Raw genomic sequence first — 13135 nt, forward strand, 5'->3', positions numbered from 1 at the left:
CATTTTTGATAACTCCTTGGTGCATCGGTTGTATTAACGCTGTCACATTTGGTAGAAAATATTTTACAAAAATGTTCCCATCGTATCATTTTTAAAAACATTTAAATTTAAAAATAAATTATTGTAAGTAGATACTGTAATTTATTTTTTAAGACATTTAAATCAATATTTTTTCGTTCCCGGTTAATCCGCAACCATGTTAAACCGAACCCGGATAATTGGGAGTCTACTGTATATCAGTTAGTGTGCTATAATGCAAGTAGTCAATATTTATTTGTCAAAATAATTAATCTTAACGGTGCCTGAGTATAAATAAGAACAATGTGCTAAAAAATCTCCAACTGCCAAAACTTACTGTTCGATCCGGTGTGTTATTTTTTTTCTCCCTCCTATCGTATAATGTAAGAATGCATACACTTCAGTTTTTTAAAGAAAATCAAAAAAATCATTCTGTTTGTACGACTTTGGTAGTTAATGATTAGTATGGAAACATATTTGAATTACAGCTTAAATACTGGCGTTGTTATTATTATTATTATTATTATTTATTTATTTTTGTTTGCAGTTGCGAGTTTAATGTAAAAAAGGATGTATTGCTTACCTAGAACTAATAAATAGGGCCTTGATGATGACGTTTCTATCAAATATAGCCAATATGATAAAATATGTGAAGATATATGATTTATTAAGTGCCAAATATTTTACTTTGCACATAGCTGTTACCTTGGATTTATGAATGCCGTAGTCTTCATTTTCCTTTTTGAGGTAATGGAGTATGCAGAACAAGTAAACAATATTAACTAAAGTTTAGTACAGACTGTCTCTCCACGAGCTTGCCGTGCATACTTTTTAACTGTATACGTAGGCGTCTCAATTTACTTAAAAGCAAGAAAATAATTAATGTGAATTGAACATCAGAATCATAATTCCATTTTCGTATATAAACGAATATATATATATAGTGTGTGTGCGTGTGCTCGTTTTCTATTAGTTTTTAACAGTTTTTAAGGGTATAAAATAAGATAAATATGTCATAAAATTTAAGATTCCGTTTTCTTGCTTTTATAGCTAAAGTTATTTTAAAAATCATATCACAGAGCTATGTAATATAAAAAGGAAAATATTTGTCAATTGATATGCGCGAAAAATTATGGGATAAAAAAGGACCATCAGTGAAAAATAGTTTGTGAATACCAGTTTAATAAGTATTTGTCTTGATATTTTTTATTAATTTTATGCTGCAAGCTGAGTTCAGGTTTAATAATACGCATATTTAAGTTCTTTACGCTAAGAACAATAATACCTTGCTTTTATTGCTGCTTAAATAAATTTATTTATTTAATTAACTGTTCCGAATTTATTTAAGGTTAACAGATTCCAATATAGAATGTTGAAGGTGAATAAGTCATGATACTTACTTGAATCTATTTGTACATACCTTTGGACTTCCAGACACTTGATGGCCGAGTTATTTTAACTGTCGTTCTCCTGCAAAGTTTATTTAAGATTACAATCATATCTTACCTGGCACACTTGTGCCCAAGGCTACTAAGGCAACAGCTGTGACTCCATCTTTGAGACCCACTGTACAACCAAAGTGAGAAGCCAAATCTCCGATGATCGCCGTAAGCATGCCAATCGAGAGGATAGAGAAGACGAAACAAAGCCAGCCATCCAACATATCTGCAGGAAAAAATTAGAGGGGCAAAGGGTGCAGGTACCGAAACAAAACAAACCAGTTCATATTTTTAACCTAGCGTTCCACCTATTTATTTATTAACTCAAGTCTGTAGGGATCCACTTCGTTTCGGTGCATTGGAAGAGTCGTTTTCATATATCTTGAGTACTGTAGTCTGTGACTCAATAGATGCTTAAAAGAAGAATGGGGATTTTGCTTAGATACCAAAGCTTTATACGAGTAATACTATTATTAGGCTGGTTACTTGAACTTGCCCGAAAAATAGTAAGCCATTCATAAAATTATATTGTTATGAATGTTCTTCGTAAATTAATATAATAATTTTATAATTTATATTCTTCAGTAGAAGAGGTATAAACAGAGAGCAGAAATTAAGTATAGTGTAATGTCTATTTAAAAATTACATTAATGTTGAGCTGTAGACTACAGAATGCAGTACTATTAACAGCGCTTCTTAAAAGCACCTTAACGAGGAAGAAACCCTGGTAATTACACTTCTTATTGTATCATACTCTCAAATATTTCAGTTTCAACATTTTTAAAACTCTGGTTTAGATATATGTATGCCATGGCTTCTGTCTTGGCGGTATAATTAAAATATATTTAATTAAAGAAAGTTAATGTATAAACCAAACATACCTCATGCTTAATTTTACTATACAATAGGGTTCAAAGGTTAAACAATCAATCAAAGTATTCTGTGATAAGTACTGATTTTTTTCAATCCTTTCGAAAACAAAAGAGACTTATTGACGCCTTTTTAGGAGGCGATGAGTTGATCAGTTTCAGTTCGTGTTGCAGAGTTTTTCATGTCGCAAAGTGACAAATTTTCCTTAAAACGCACAATTTTGTAGACATGATAAACCACTCTTCGTGGCTGAGTTTCCTTGGCGCTAATCCAAAATAACTAAATGGATCAGATTAAGTTTTGTCAATAATTCTAAAACAAATTAAAAAACCTTATGGTACATAAGAAAATAACAAATCAAATATGTTTTTTTTTTTGTGTGTGATTTGTGAATGGAGTGGGGTTCCACTCCACTCACAACACTATCCCAAGAGTCACCCAGTTAAACGAACCGCATGCAAACACGAAAAAGGCATGTGTAACGGGTAATTGAAATTCCTCTAGATTTCAGATCCATGACGCCGCATCGCAGAACCTCTAAGAATTTTACATTTTTCGAGGTTGCACGCCTAACAGCTTCTGAACGAGTAGCCATTGGCCTCCTTCAAGACCTCGAAGTCAGTGAGGAAGTCACTAAGCTATCCGCCAAGAGAAATAATTATGCTTCATTCAAGTTAACCTGTGAAGCAACATCTGTTGAAGCTACCAGTGACCTCCCTACCTGGCTGATCAGTGTTATTGTTTGACCTTTTACCCAAGCCACAGCATTAGAAGGAGAAACATTGCGGAGTCTGAACCAGATGTTCGGCTGAATGGAAGCTAATCCGAGACCCAGGTTCAACAGTGGGCGCGCTTCTTAGGCCATACTGAGAATAAGAAAATCGGTTCTATCATAGTAGCAGACAGTGCTTCCGTATCACTCCATAACGCAAATTCTCCGAGTAAACAAAACAAGTTATGCTGGCCGATTCCGACGATGATTACCGCGAGATAACCACCGTTGAAGTGCTGGCTCTGTCACTATAACTTTAATGTATCAGAATGTTAGAAGCATAAGAAATAAAATAGAGATTACTGAGAAGAATCCTGTTAGCAGGCGAGTTCGAGATCTTAACTATATCTGAAATGTGGCTTGAGCATGAACAACAGAACATAGTGATAACCTGTCGTATTAGGGCCACTCAAGACTGAACTTATAAGTCCTGTATTATGACCATAAATTATGTGTTCTCTGGTTGATTTTCCTGTTTTTCTGGGCGAAAAACCCGAGTTTTATTTTGTAGGGGAACCTTGCTGTCCACTTCTCAGACCGACTAACTCAGCTACGGAGTGAAAAAAAGCCCATAAAAGTTCCTCAGTCGTTGACGGGATAATGTAAAAATAAATGTCATACTAGGGCCACCTAGAATATCAATTCATCTGCCCAAGTGTATTATGTTCGCGAATTGCCTGTTTTTTCTGGATGAAAAACCCGAGTTTCCGGGGTCGGGGACCTTGCTATCTGCTCCTGAGACCGACTAACTCAGCCACCGAGTGAAAAAAAAAAAGACCATAACAGTTCCTCGCATCACTGAAGAGATTCGAACCTGAGGCTTTTCCACCCGGTGTGGGGAGGATAGTGATTATAACCACTGTGTGATTAGACCGGGGTTCGAGCCCGTCACCACCAAATACGGAGGATGCGGAAAGGTCAGGGAAGGACCACCGCATATCATATCCCGGAGCAATATGGCCTTAGTTGCTAATGCTCCTAAAAAACCAAAATAACAAAAATAACAACATAACCACTGTGCTACTCGCGCTGACAGAACATCGTGATAGCCACGCTGGCAGTGGGGAAGAGTTTACCTCCAGGAGAAGCAGAAGGGCAGAAGGGGGTGTTATGTTCTTCAAAGGGACAGTCTTCAAAGTGATCAACACTAAATCCAGTGATTAGTCGAATTCTGAGCCCTAGCCTACACTACACAGAAACACAACCATAATAGATAGTTGCTTAATATATATCCCCACTATTGATATCATTACTGAGGCAGCTGACTGTGCCATAAACCACTAACACCCTCTCAACTCGCCATACCAAATCTCTTTGATGGATGTGGCCATCGGGAATTTAAATCTCACCCCGCAGCTCACGGTCCATAAGGAGCTTTTTGACCACCTGAAGTCGGAAAATATGCACTTAATCACTCATCCTCCTACTAGAGAGAGAAAACCCTCTTGATCTGCTGTTTTCCTCCTTGACATGTGTGATTGGAGAACCATCTGAGGCTCATTATGAATTTGATCACCAACCTATTTGCGCAACATTAATTATACCTACTCAGTGTCCACTTCCCCCAAAAAATGTTAAAACGTCCGTCATCATGAGCACCAAGTTCTTTAATAGCTAAAAATGCCCGAAAGTAGGCATGTTCTGGAAACGTGTGACGTCTCGTTTTCTACAACACTACTAACAAGCTTGGTCAATACTATTGCACAATATGCCTCCTCAAAGAACATCAGGATCTTGTCTCACTCCAAAGTCTAGTGTAATCCAGAAATACACTTGTCTTTCCTATTAAAGCAACAGTTGCACCAGATTTGGAAAAATACCCAACAGGTTTCCGACCGTTGGGTATTTTTCTGAAGGGCACGAGTGCAGTTTAACAGGGAGAAATTAAGAGCTGTAACAGCATACCTTAGCGCCCAACTTCAGCAAGCGAAAATCCATCCCATATAACTTTAGAAACCAAAACTTTCTTAGTCAGCTGGACTCAACTCAATCGCTAGAGCATATCACTAGATTCAATACGCCCTCAGGACAGCCAAACCCTCTTCTACGTCCCGACCACGAATCACAACACGACATCCTGCATTTCACCATCTCTACACATCAACTGATGGTATTTTCGACTCCATATCTAACCCCCCAAAGCTCCTAAAAATCCTGGAAAAATTATGCTGCCCATCTTAACGAACCAGTTCCTTGGAGATAAGCTGCCACAGATCCAGCACGCTATCCGAAACCAGATCACAATGAATACCTTGCAACCACATATGCAACATTGTTTGCTTTTGAAAGGCACGAGGAACTCGTTATCAACTATGTGGATATTGAAGCTGCTTTTGATGCCATCAACGTTTAGGCACTCCTAAGTTTACATGAATCCCGTTATCTAATGCAAAGTAATATTCTCTGGTTCATAGCATCACTCACCCATGATAGGGTTCTAGGTTGATGCCCATGGACAATTGCAAAAGAAAGCGATCTCTGACGGTGTCCCACAATAAGGACACCTGTCTGCTTGTTATTTACAGCCATCATAGCACCTGTTGTCCGTGACAACGAGAAAATAATTACATAAATAGATGATATAAAAATAAAAATTCTGGCGACTATTTCTTCCAGCAATGATTTGGAAGCCACCACATGTATTAATAATAGTTATCAATATCGCCTCATACCTCCAACATTATGGACTGTCAATTAATTCCCTAAAAACAAAACTAATGTTTTTTTCCCCTTAAACCAAGCCCAACAGTAATAGTTACAATTGCCCGATGGGGATGACAATGCGCCAAAACACAACAAACAACAACAGCCCGATGGAACTGTAATATTAACTACTTCAACCAATTCAGATTTAGGTATAGTATATCACCCAAAACTTCCGTTTAATGCTCACGTACATAAGCTTACATCGAGTGCAGTTTCTCTTCGAAGGACAGCTAAACAGCACCTAATCTATGTCAAGGATCCTTAAATAATTAGGACAGTAACCTATACCCTCACTCCTATATGTCACAGAAGTGTGGGAATCAGCAACTACCACATCTACCATGTTCTACCATGAAGAACCTAATCCTTGCTTCAGAATTCTGGCTGCTTAAATGGGCCAACAGGAAAGCTTATCTCCCACCACAGGACAGAACTATAATCTTAGCTACTTCAATTGGGATGCAGCGACTACTTGACATTATTAAAATCCAGCGACCAGCAGCCACAGTTAAAAGGATCACAAGCCAAATCTTAACAACACCATCCATTTCGGATTCGTGTTACTGGTTAATACCCAGATAGAACTTCGGTCAACCCGATGCTGTGCACGAAGCATCGAAGACCATCTATCAGACCGCTTCCTCCAAAATCAAATGCTAATCGAAGTACATCGCGTTGATGCCGACTAGAATAAGTATTCCACTAATAAAACCTATAGGACAGAAGCCTTAGCAGCTTGCCCGCATCCCATAAGTCAATAAGAGCAAAGTCCTAACAAAACTCAGTGATACCAGATCTTCCTGTTGCCATTCCATTCTATCTGCCCTACTGCGGTGCGATCAACATTAAATACTGGATAGCACTTTGCCTTCATTTGATGAGTGCCAACCAGGACCCACGTTAAAAACATATTATTATTATTCCTTCTAGTGAAAAAAAATTCCTTTGCTATGTGTGGGGGGAAGTCGCACCATACCCATGTTTTTGTAAGCCAGACGCATCGATGTATATTCACATAAACCGTAAGAATACCATTCATATACACTCAGAGATCACTGAATTATGGCCATCTACCTAATACCGTGTTGGGCCACCATTCATACGGATAAAAGACGCTATTCGCCAAGCATTGACTGCACTAGAAATCTGAAGAGGTCCATAGGGATCGGCGACTATGTAGCCTGCAAGGCTTATCACAGTGTCTGAATAAATGACATTTGCATGTCCACATGCCTCACTTCCCAGCCCTCGTGGATGGCACAGTTGTTGGACTCGCTGTCCTCCCCATGCAGGGTGGAAAAGACAAGATTTCGAATCCCATCGATGACGTGAGGTATTTTTATGGGGCTTCTCACAACTTGGCTGAGTTAGTCGGTCCAGACGAGGGTAGCATGGTTTTTTCTTCCGGAAACTCGGGTTTTTTCTTCTAGCAAAAAGAACTTCGATCACATATTACACGCAATTTACAAACATATATATAATATATAAAAAAAATAAATTTTCTATTTATACTCCGGGACATCCACACGGTCAGAGGAGTTCGCACGCTAAAATACAAGAAACAGCATCGTATTTAGCAGTCATGGGCTTGAACCGCGGTCACACAAAGCAAGTACACTTATGCATCCTCCCGCCTGACCATTCAGCTATTGGCTTTAGTCACTGATGCCCCTAAAATCCCTAGAAAAATAAACAAACCTTACTTCCCTTTTCTAAATATCTCACATGTATTCAATTGGATTGAGGTCAGGTTAATTTGGACGCCAATTGATATGGACGATTATCTTTACCGTGTTCCTCGAACCACTTGTGCACAGTGCCAGCCCGAGGACATGGCGCATTATCGTCTTGGAGGATCCCATTTCTGTCCGAGAAAAAATGCAACATGGAAGGGTGCAGATAGTCTCCTAAGAGCTGCTGGTAGACCTCATCAGTGAAACGTTGGTCCATACGCACCAACGGCAGCCCTAGTTCTTGGCAGCAAAACACGCTCCATATTAAGCAATCACCGCCTGCCTGGACAGTGGGAACCATGCACGATGGATCCATGGACTCGTGTTGCTTGCGCCACACACGAAGGCCTCCGTCGGCGTGTTGCACCAAGTATTTGAACTGATCCGAGCAGCACACTCGTTTCCAGTCCTTCAGTGCCCAACCAGTGTGTTGTAGACACCGCAGCACCATTCGCTGTCGACGATGATTAATGATAAGGAGATGATATTTATTGGGTCGTCTGGTGTGGAACCCTGTACGCCGAGGAGTGTGGCGCATCGACATTTCGAACATTGTTCTTGCATTGCCCATATTGCATTGCGATATTAACTGTTGTGCAGTGACCTGCCGTTGAGCCAGTACAATGCACCCTTCGCACACCACGAACATACACTTTGCTCAATCCTTTACAGTTCTGTTGGCGGAAGGTGGTTTGCCCGTTCCACATCATTCTTTGTACACCTTAACCATAGTGGGCCGTGAGCAACCGACAAGACATTCCGTTTCCGATATGGAAGCATCCGACGCACGAGCTCAAACAATCCTTTTTGAAACTCCGTGATATGTTTGTTACGTCCCACGACTGCTATTTTATCACTTTTACTTGTTGTACCAGATGCAAATAACCACTAACGAAGCTGCATACCGCATACGAAGCAGTGTTCTGATTTTTATATTGCAACCTGTGCGGCATAGTCCATTACGGATGTAGTGGTCATAATTTAGTGAACACTGAGTGGATTATACACTGAGTGCCAGAAGGGATGGCAGAAGTTAAAGGGAACTAAATGATTTTGTAATAACAGAGGAAACTGGAAGAGAAATTATTGAAGTTAAACATCAAAAAATGAAAATGCACTTGGGGTGTATGGGATATATCCAATTATATTAAATGAGGTGAGCAAACCTTTAGCCATCATTAAGAGAGCATATTTGGATTCAGATAGGTTACTGTGGACTGCAGATGTGCGAATGTATCCCCAATTCGCAAAGAGGGATCAAAAGTTGATATGAATAATTTCAAACCTGTTAGTTTAACTTCTGTTCCAGAGAAAATAATGATAATGGAGTCACTGATTAAAGAAGTAATGCAGGACCATCTGGACAGGAGTGCAATTATATTTCAGTCATAGCATGGATTTGCCAATGGGCGATCTTGTCTGGCCAATTTGATTGGATACTGTGATGCAGTAACAAAGGAACTGGATGCACAAAATAATTTTGATATAATGTACTTGGATTTCTGGAAAGCTTTTAATGCGGTTGTACACACAAGAATGCCGCATAAATTGGAGCAGTGTGGGATTAAGGGCAAGTTATGCTATGAATAATGGGATGGTTGAGTGGGAGAAGACAGAGAATGGTTATTAATGGACAGCTCTTCGCGGACTAATGTGTTAGTGGAGTTCCTCAGGGTTCAGTGCTGAGCCTATTGTTCTTTTCTATATTATTAATGATATTGACGAAGGTATTGCAAGCTTAGTCTTTTGCAGATAGTACAAAGGTTGGCAGGTTGGTTAATGACAGTAAAGAAGGTATACTGCTGCAAGAAGATTTAGAAAAATTGGACAGAAGGACCTGAGAAATGGCAGTTGAAGTTTAACATTGACAAATGCACGGTACTGCATATGGGTAGCAGTAACCCCTGATTAACGTACCAGCTGTGTGATACTACACTCCTCTTCTTAGATATACGTAAGGTTAGGGCCACTCCTTCGGGATGGGATTGTAATTAATTGATACCGTCTCAGAATGAAGTGACAGCATAGTCGTATATATTACATTGAGAGATCATACACAGTACTAACGATAACTTTCAATGAGTATTTTATGTTTAGTAATATGCTACAGTGCTCATTTTTCAATAAATTATTAATGAATGTTTTGTGTTTTCAACATATCTTCTTAATTATTTATTAAAATACGATGAATATAATATTTCAAGATATATATATATATTATTTTATTTATTTATTTTTTGTTGCTTAATTTTTGAACCTTAGTGTATATTGCCAAGTCAGACACCTTGTAGCTATAAATAATAATACTGATTAATTAAACCAGAATTTCATTATCTTATATTCAAATTAAATAAAGGTACACATGCATTTTGAAACTATAATGAAAATATTTACTTCTAAGCGCTAAAAACCCGATTCATGTTAATAACAAAGCAAACATTAAAACAAAAATAAAAAAGCTACTTTAATTCTGTAGCTTAACTAAAGGAGCGTTTCATAAACAAACGACAGCTTTGTGATTTCATTAATTAGCAATCAGAAAATATAGAATAATATTAATATTAGCTGGTTCGTTTTGATTCGAGATGCATGCTGTGCAGCATCAAAGCAAAATTAAATCGGCGTAATGAATAACTTAAAACACAGCATGAAGCCAATAGGCTGGGGGTGTAAATATACAGAACGTAAAATTGAAATGAAAAAAAAAAAATAAAATAAATAAATAAAATAATAATAATAAATGCTCAGATTTCTTATTATTACTACTATTACGAGTAAAATGATTCTCTCTTAGACATTGTACAGAGCGATACTTTCGAAAAAGTTTTTTTATCTATAGAATAATAAGCATTTCCGTACTTTGCATATTGTATTCCCTTTCTGTTTTAAAAATACACAATATGTCGTATTTATTCAAAAGGTTTAGGAAATACTTTACATTTAAATTAACAAACACGTTATGTATATGGAGTGCATAACAATTTTAAGAATATTCTTCGAAATACGTCGATCATTTGGGGTTAACGCGAAACTGTAATTGATCCGCCACTTTTAAATAAATACTTGTAAGTAGCTTCTGCTCTTATTCAGAAATTGAATAATAAAGAATTTTCTAGATTAGCTAATCATTTTCATTTCGTCTTTTTGACATTTTCATGTTGTTATTGCTTTAGATTACGCACTGAGGTAGATAAGGTAATGCGGTGTGAGTATATTTATATCTGTAAATTGCCTGTGTTCTATGTTTGGTGTGATAGATTAAAAATCTGAGTTTCCAGGAAGAAAACCTCATGTGGTCTTCTCCGGAACACGACTGAGTTGGGCAATTTTTATACCATTGCTGAGGCATCACTAACTTGGCGATGGTGTGAAATCCACATAAAAATTTCTATTGTTCAAACGGGGTTCTAACAGTGTCCCTTTAAATAGGTGCGGAAGAACAGTGTTCGAAGCCGCTATGCGAGGGCCGGCTTTTTTATCGAGATGTTAGAGGAAGAGTTGTTATTGCTTGAGAATTCTTAGGCGCATTAACCCACGCCGCGTGTTCAAATCCACTTGGTGCCACGAAATATGATAATATTTTGAATACTCCTGTGATCTGATGTAGCCAGCTCAGAGTATAATCGGAAAATTTATTATTTTATTTACTATGGTCATAGTGTACTGGGTTATGTGGTATGCTTAATGTATTTATCTTGGATTATATTATTTATTATTTTTAAGTCGTTGAAGCAGACATTTGCTTTCTAAGGCATGTTACAAGTTATAGGAATTAACAGAATCTTCCTCTGAACAGCTTGAGTACTAGAGAGGTAAACATGCCCTAACAATTATTTTTTAATGATATAATTAGAAACATAATGTAAGGTCATCAAGGCTAGCATTTTGAAGTTGCAGTCGAAATTACCAAAAAGCAAAACGCGAACTTATCTTTCTAGATGGTTAAATCATAAGTAATTTACGCTACCCTTTAAAGAGTAACCAGCCACCAGTTACTTTTTTAAGGGCAGTGTACATTACCCATTACTATTTTCATAGTTATTGGACCTTCCGGGATAAACAAATGAGCCAGACTAGTATATAAAGGCACATGATCCATACAAGTTAGTTATTCTCGTCGCGATATGAGAGTAGTAGTATTGTCGGATATCACATTCTAGCATGTCGATTCGCGTAGTTGCTGATGGCTTACAATCATCAAAGTCGACCGTTATCATGAATGAAAAAGTGACGGTATCACTACCGTCCAGCAACGCACAGGAAGATACCATGGATGCTAATTCCATGTGAACAGAGGGTACTCCGAAGGTAGGACGACAGTATTTCCAAATATATATGTATATGTTGTACGTATGTATACATGTGTATTTGTTATCTTCGTCTCGCATGAAACCCACGCTCTACAGCGTGGGTTTCATGCGAGAGCGGCGGCACATAAACTAAACATTACCAATCGCAATCAGTGGTCTCGCCTTGCATGGTACAACTAACGCTATAATTGATCTATAGAGCAGTAGAAATTGGTTCTATGTAGTGACAAATCTCGCTACATCCTATTCTGATCAGACAGTCGGGTGTGGAGGATGCCTGGAGTACATTCTGCCAACAACGAAGTTAAACGGAGAAGAGGTTATGGTGTGGCTGCTTGAACATTTTAGACAGTTTCATGCTCCCTACGCTGTTGCAGTTGATTAGTACAGACCCATGTTTGTTTCAAGGATAATTTCCCATACTATTCCTCTGGTGCGCTTCGAGAATGGTTCATGGATATGAATGCACAAAAGTTGGAATGGCCAGAACAGGGTTCCACTTTGAACCGTATGAAACATCTGTTGGATGAACTGGTACGTTGGTTCTTAACTAACGTACCAGTAAGAACCAATGTATCAGTTCATCCAACTCACATTGGTAGCCGAATTGGTCACTGTTCTGCAGGAGGACAGAAGGAATGGAGAACTATGCCTGCCGCAGTTTGTCGTTTGTTGCTGGAAAGACTATCCAGGAGTGTCATAACGGACAGAGGGAGACCGACACGCTTTTGACGTCAGTAGCAGTGAAGTCTATGTGAAGCCGACGCCTGTCCGGATACTTTCTAGAGAGACGTGTATTACGCATATCCAAGTGTGGGCTAATAGGAGGTCGATTTGCATGCAACGCGGGACTGAAAATCCTAGAATAATTCGGTTGGAAAGCGATTTTAGGGAGGATTCAAGATAATTCTGGAACTTAAATTTTATTTGAATATTTCTCAGTAATTACTCTCTAACTGTTTAATAGTTGCATAATTTTCATATTCTACTCTCAGTTCACTGAAACATTTTTTTTGTTATATTTAATTTTGTATTGCAGTGGTTCACAAATTTTTGTACTTGAGTCACACTTTGAGTTAAATGCGATATATTCACCTAAAGACTGGTGTCGTTGATCTTAATGGAGTTTTTCCTAATCTCTAGGTAGACTTGAAGAATATCACGACACATCGAAGGGCTGGGGCACACAGTTTGGTTATCACAGTTCTCTTTTATTGTTGTTTCACTGTAATGCTGTCCCAATTCGGGTTTGTACCGGGTATTGCTATGTATAATTAGCATGCATTG

General features: G+C 38.3%; 1 protein-coding gene across 4 annotated transcripts in view; it reads right to left on the bottom strand.

The window, feature by feature from the left end:
- The window catches only part of LOC150084880 (sodium/calcium exchanger 3-like), a 533436-nt gene that overhangs the window by 56904 nt on the left and 463397 nt on the right, over positions 1-13135 (bottom strand). For 3 of the 4 annotated variants that reach the window (XM_090376677.1, XM_090376676.1, XM_090376675.1), the window contains one exon: positions 1525-1683. The exons of the other annotated variant lie outside the window; for it this stretch is intronic. In XM_090376677.1, the coding sequence (XP_090232803.1) occupies positions 1525-1683 (159 nt within the window). The remainder of the gene's footprint in view (positions 1-1524; positions 1684-13135) is intronic. 4 annotated transcript variants of the gene reach the window in all.

The sequence above is a fragment of the Mastigoproctus giganteus genome, chromosome 6 (genome assembly GCF_048544385.1).
Source record: "Mastigoproctus giganteus isolate SK-2022 chromosome 6, ASM4854438v1, whole genome shotgun sequence".
Taxonomy (NCBI): Eukaryota; Metazoa; Arthropoda; class Arachnida; order Uropygi; family Thelyphonidae; genus Mastigoproctus; species Mastigoproctus giganteus.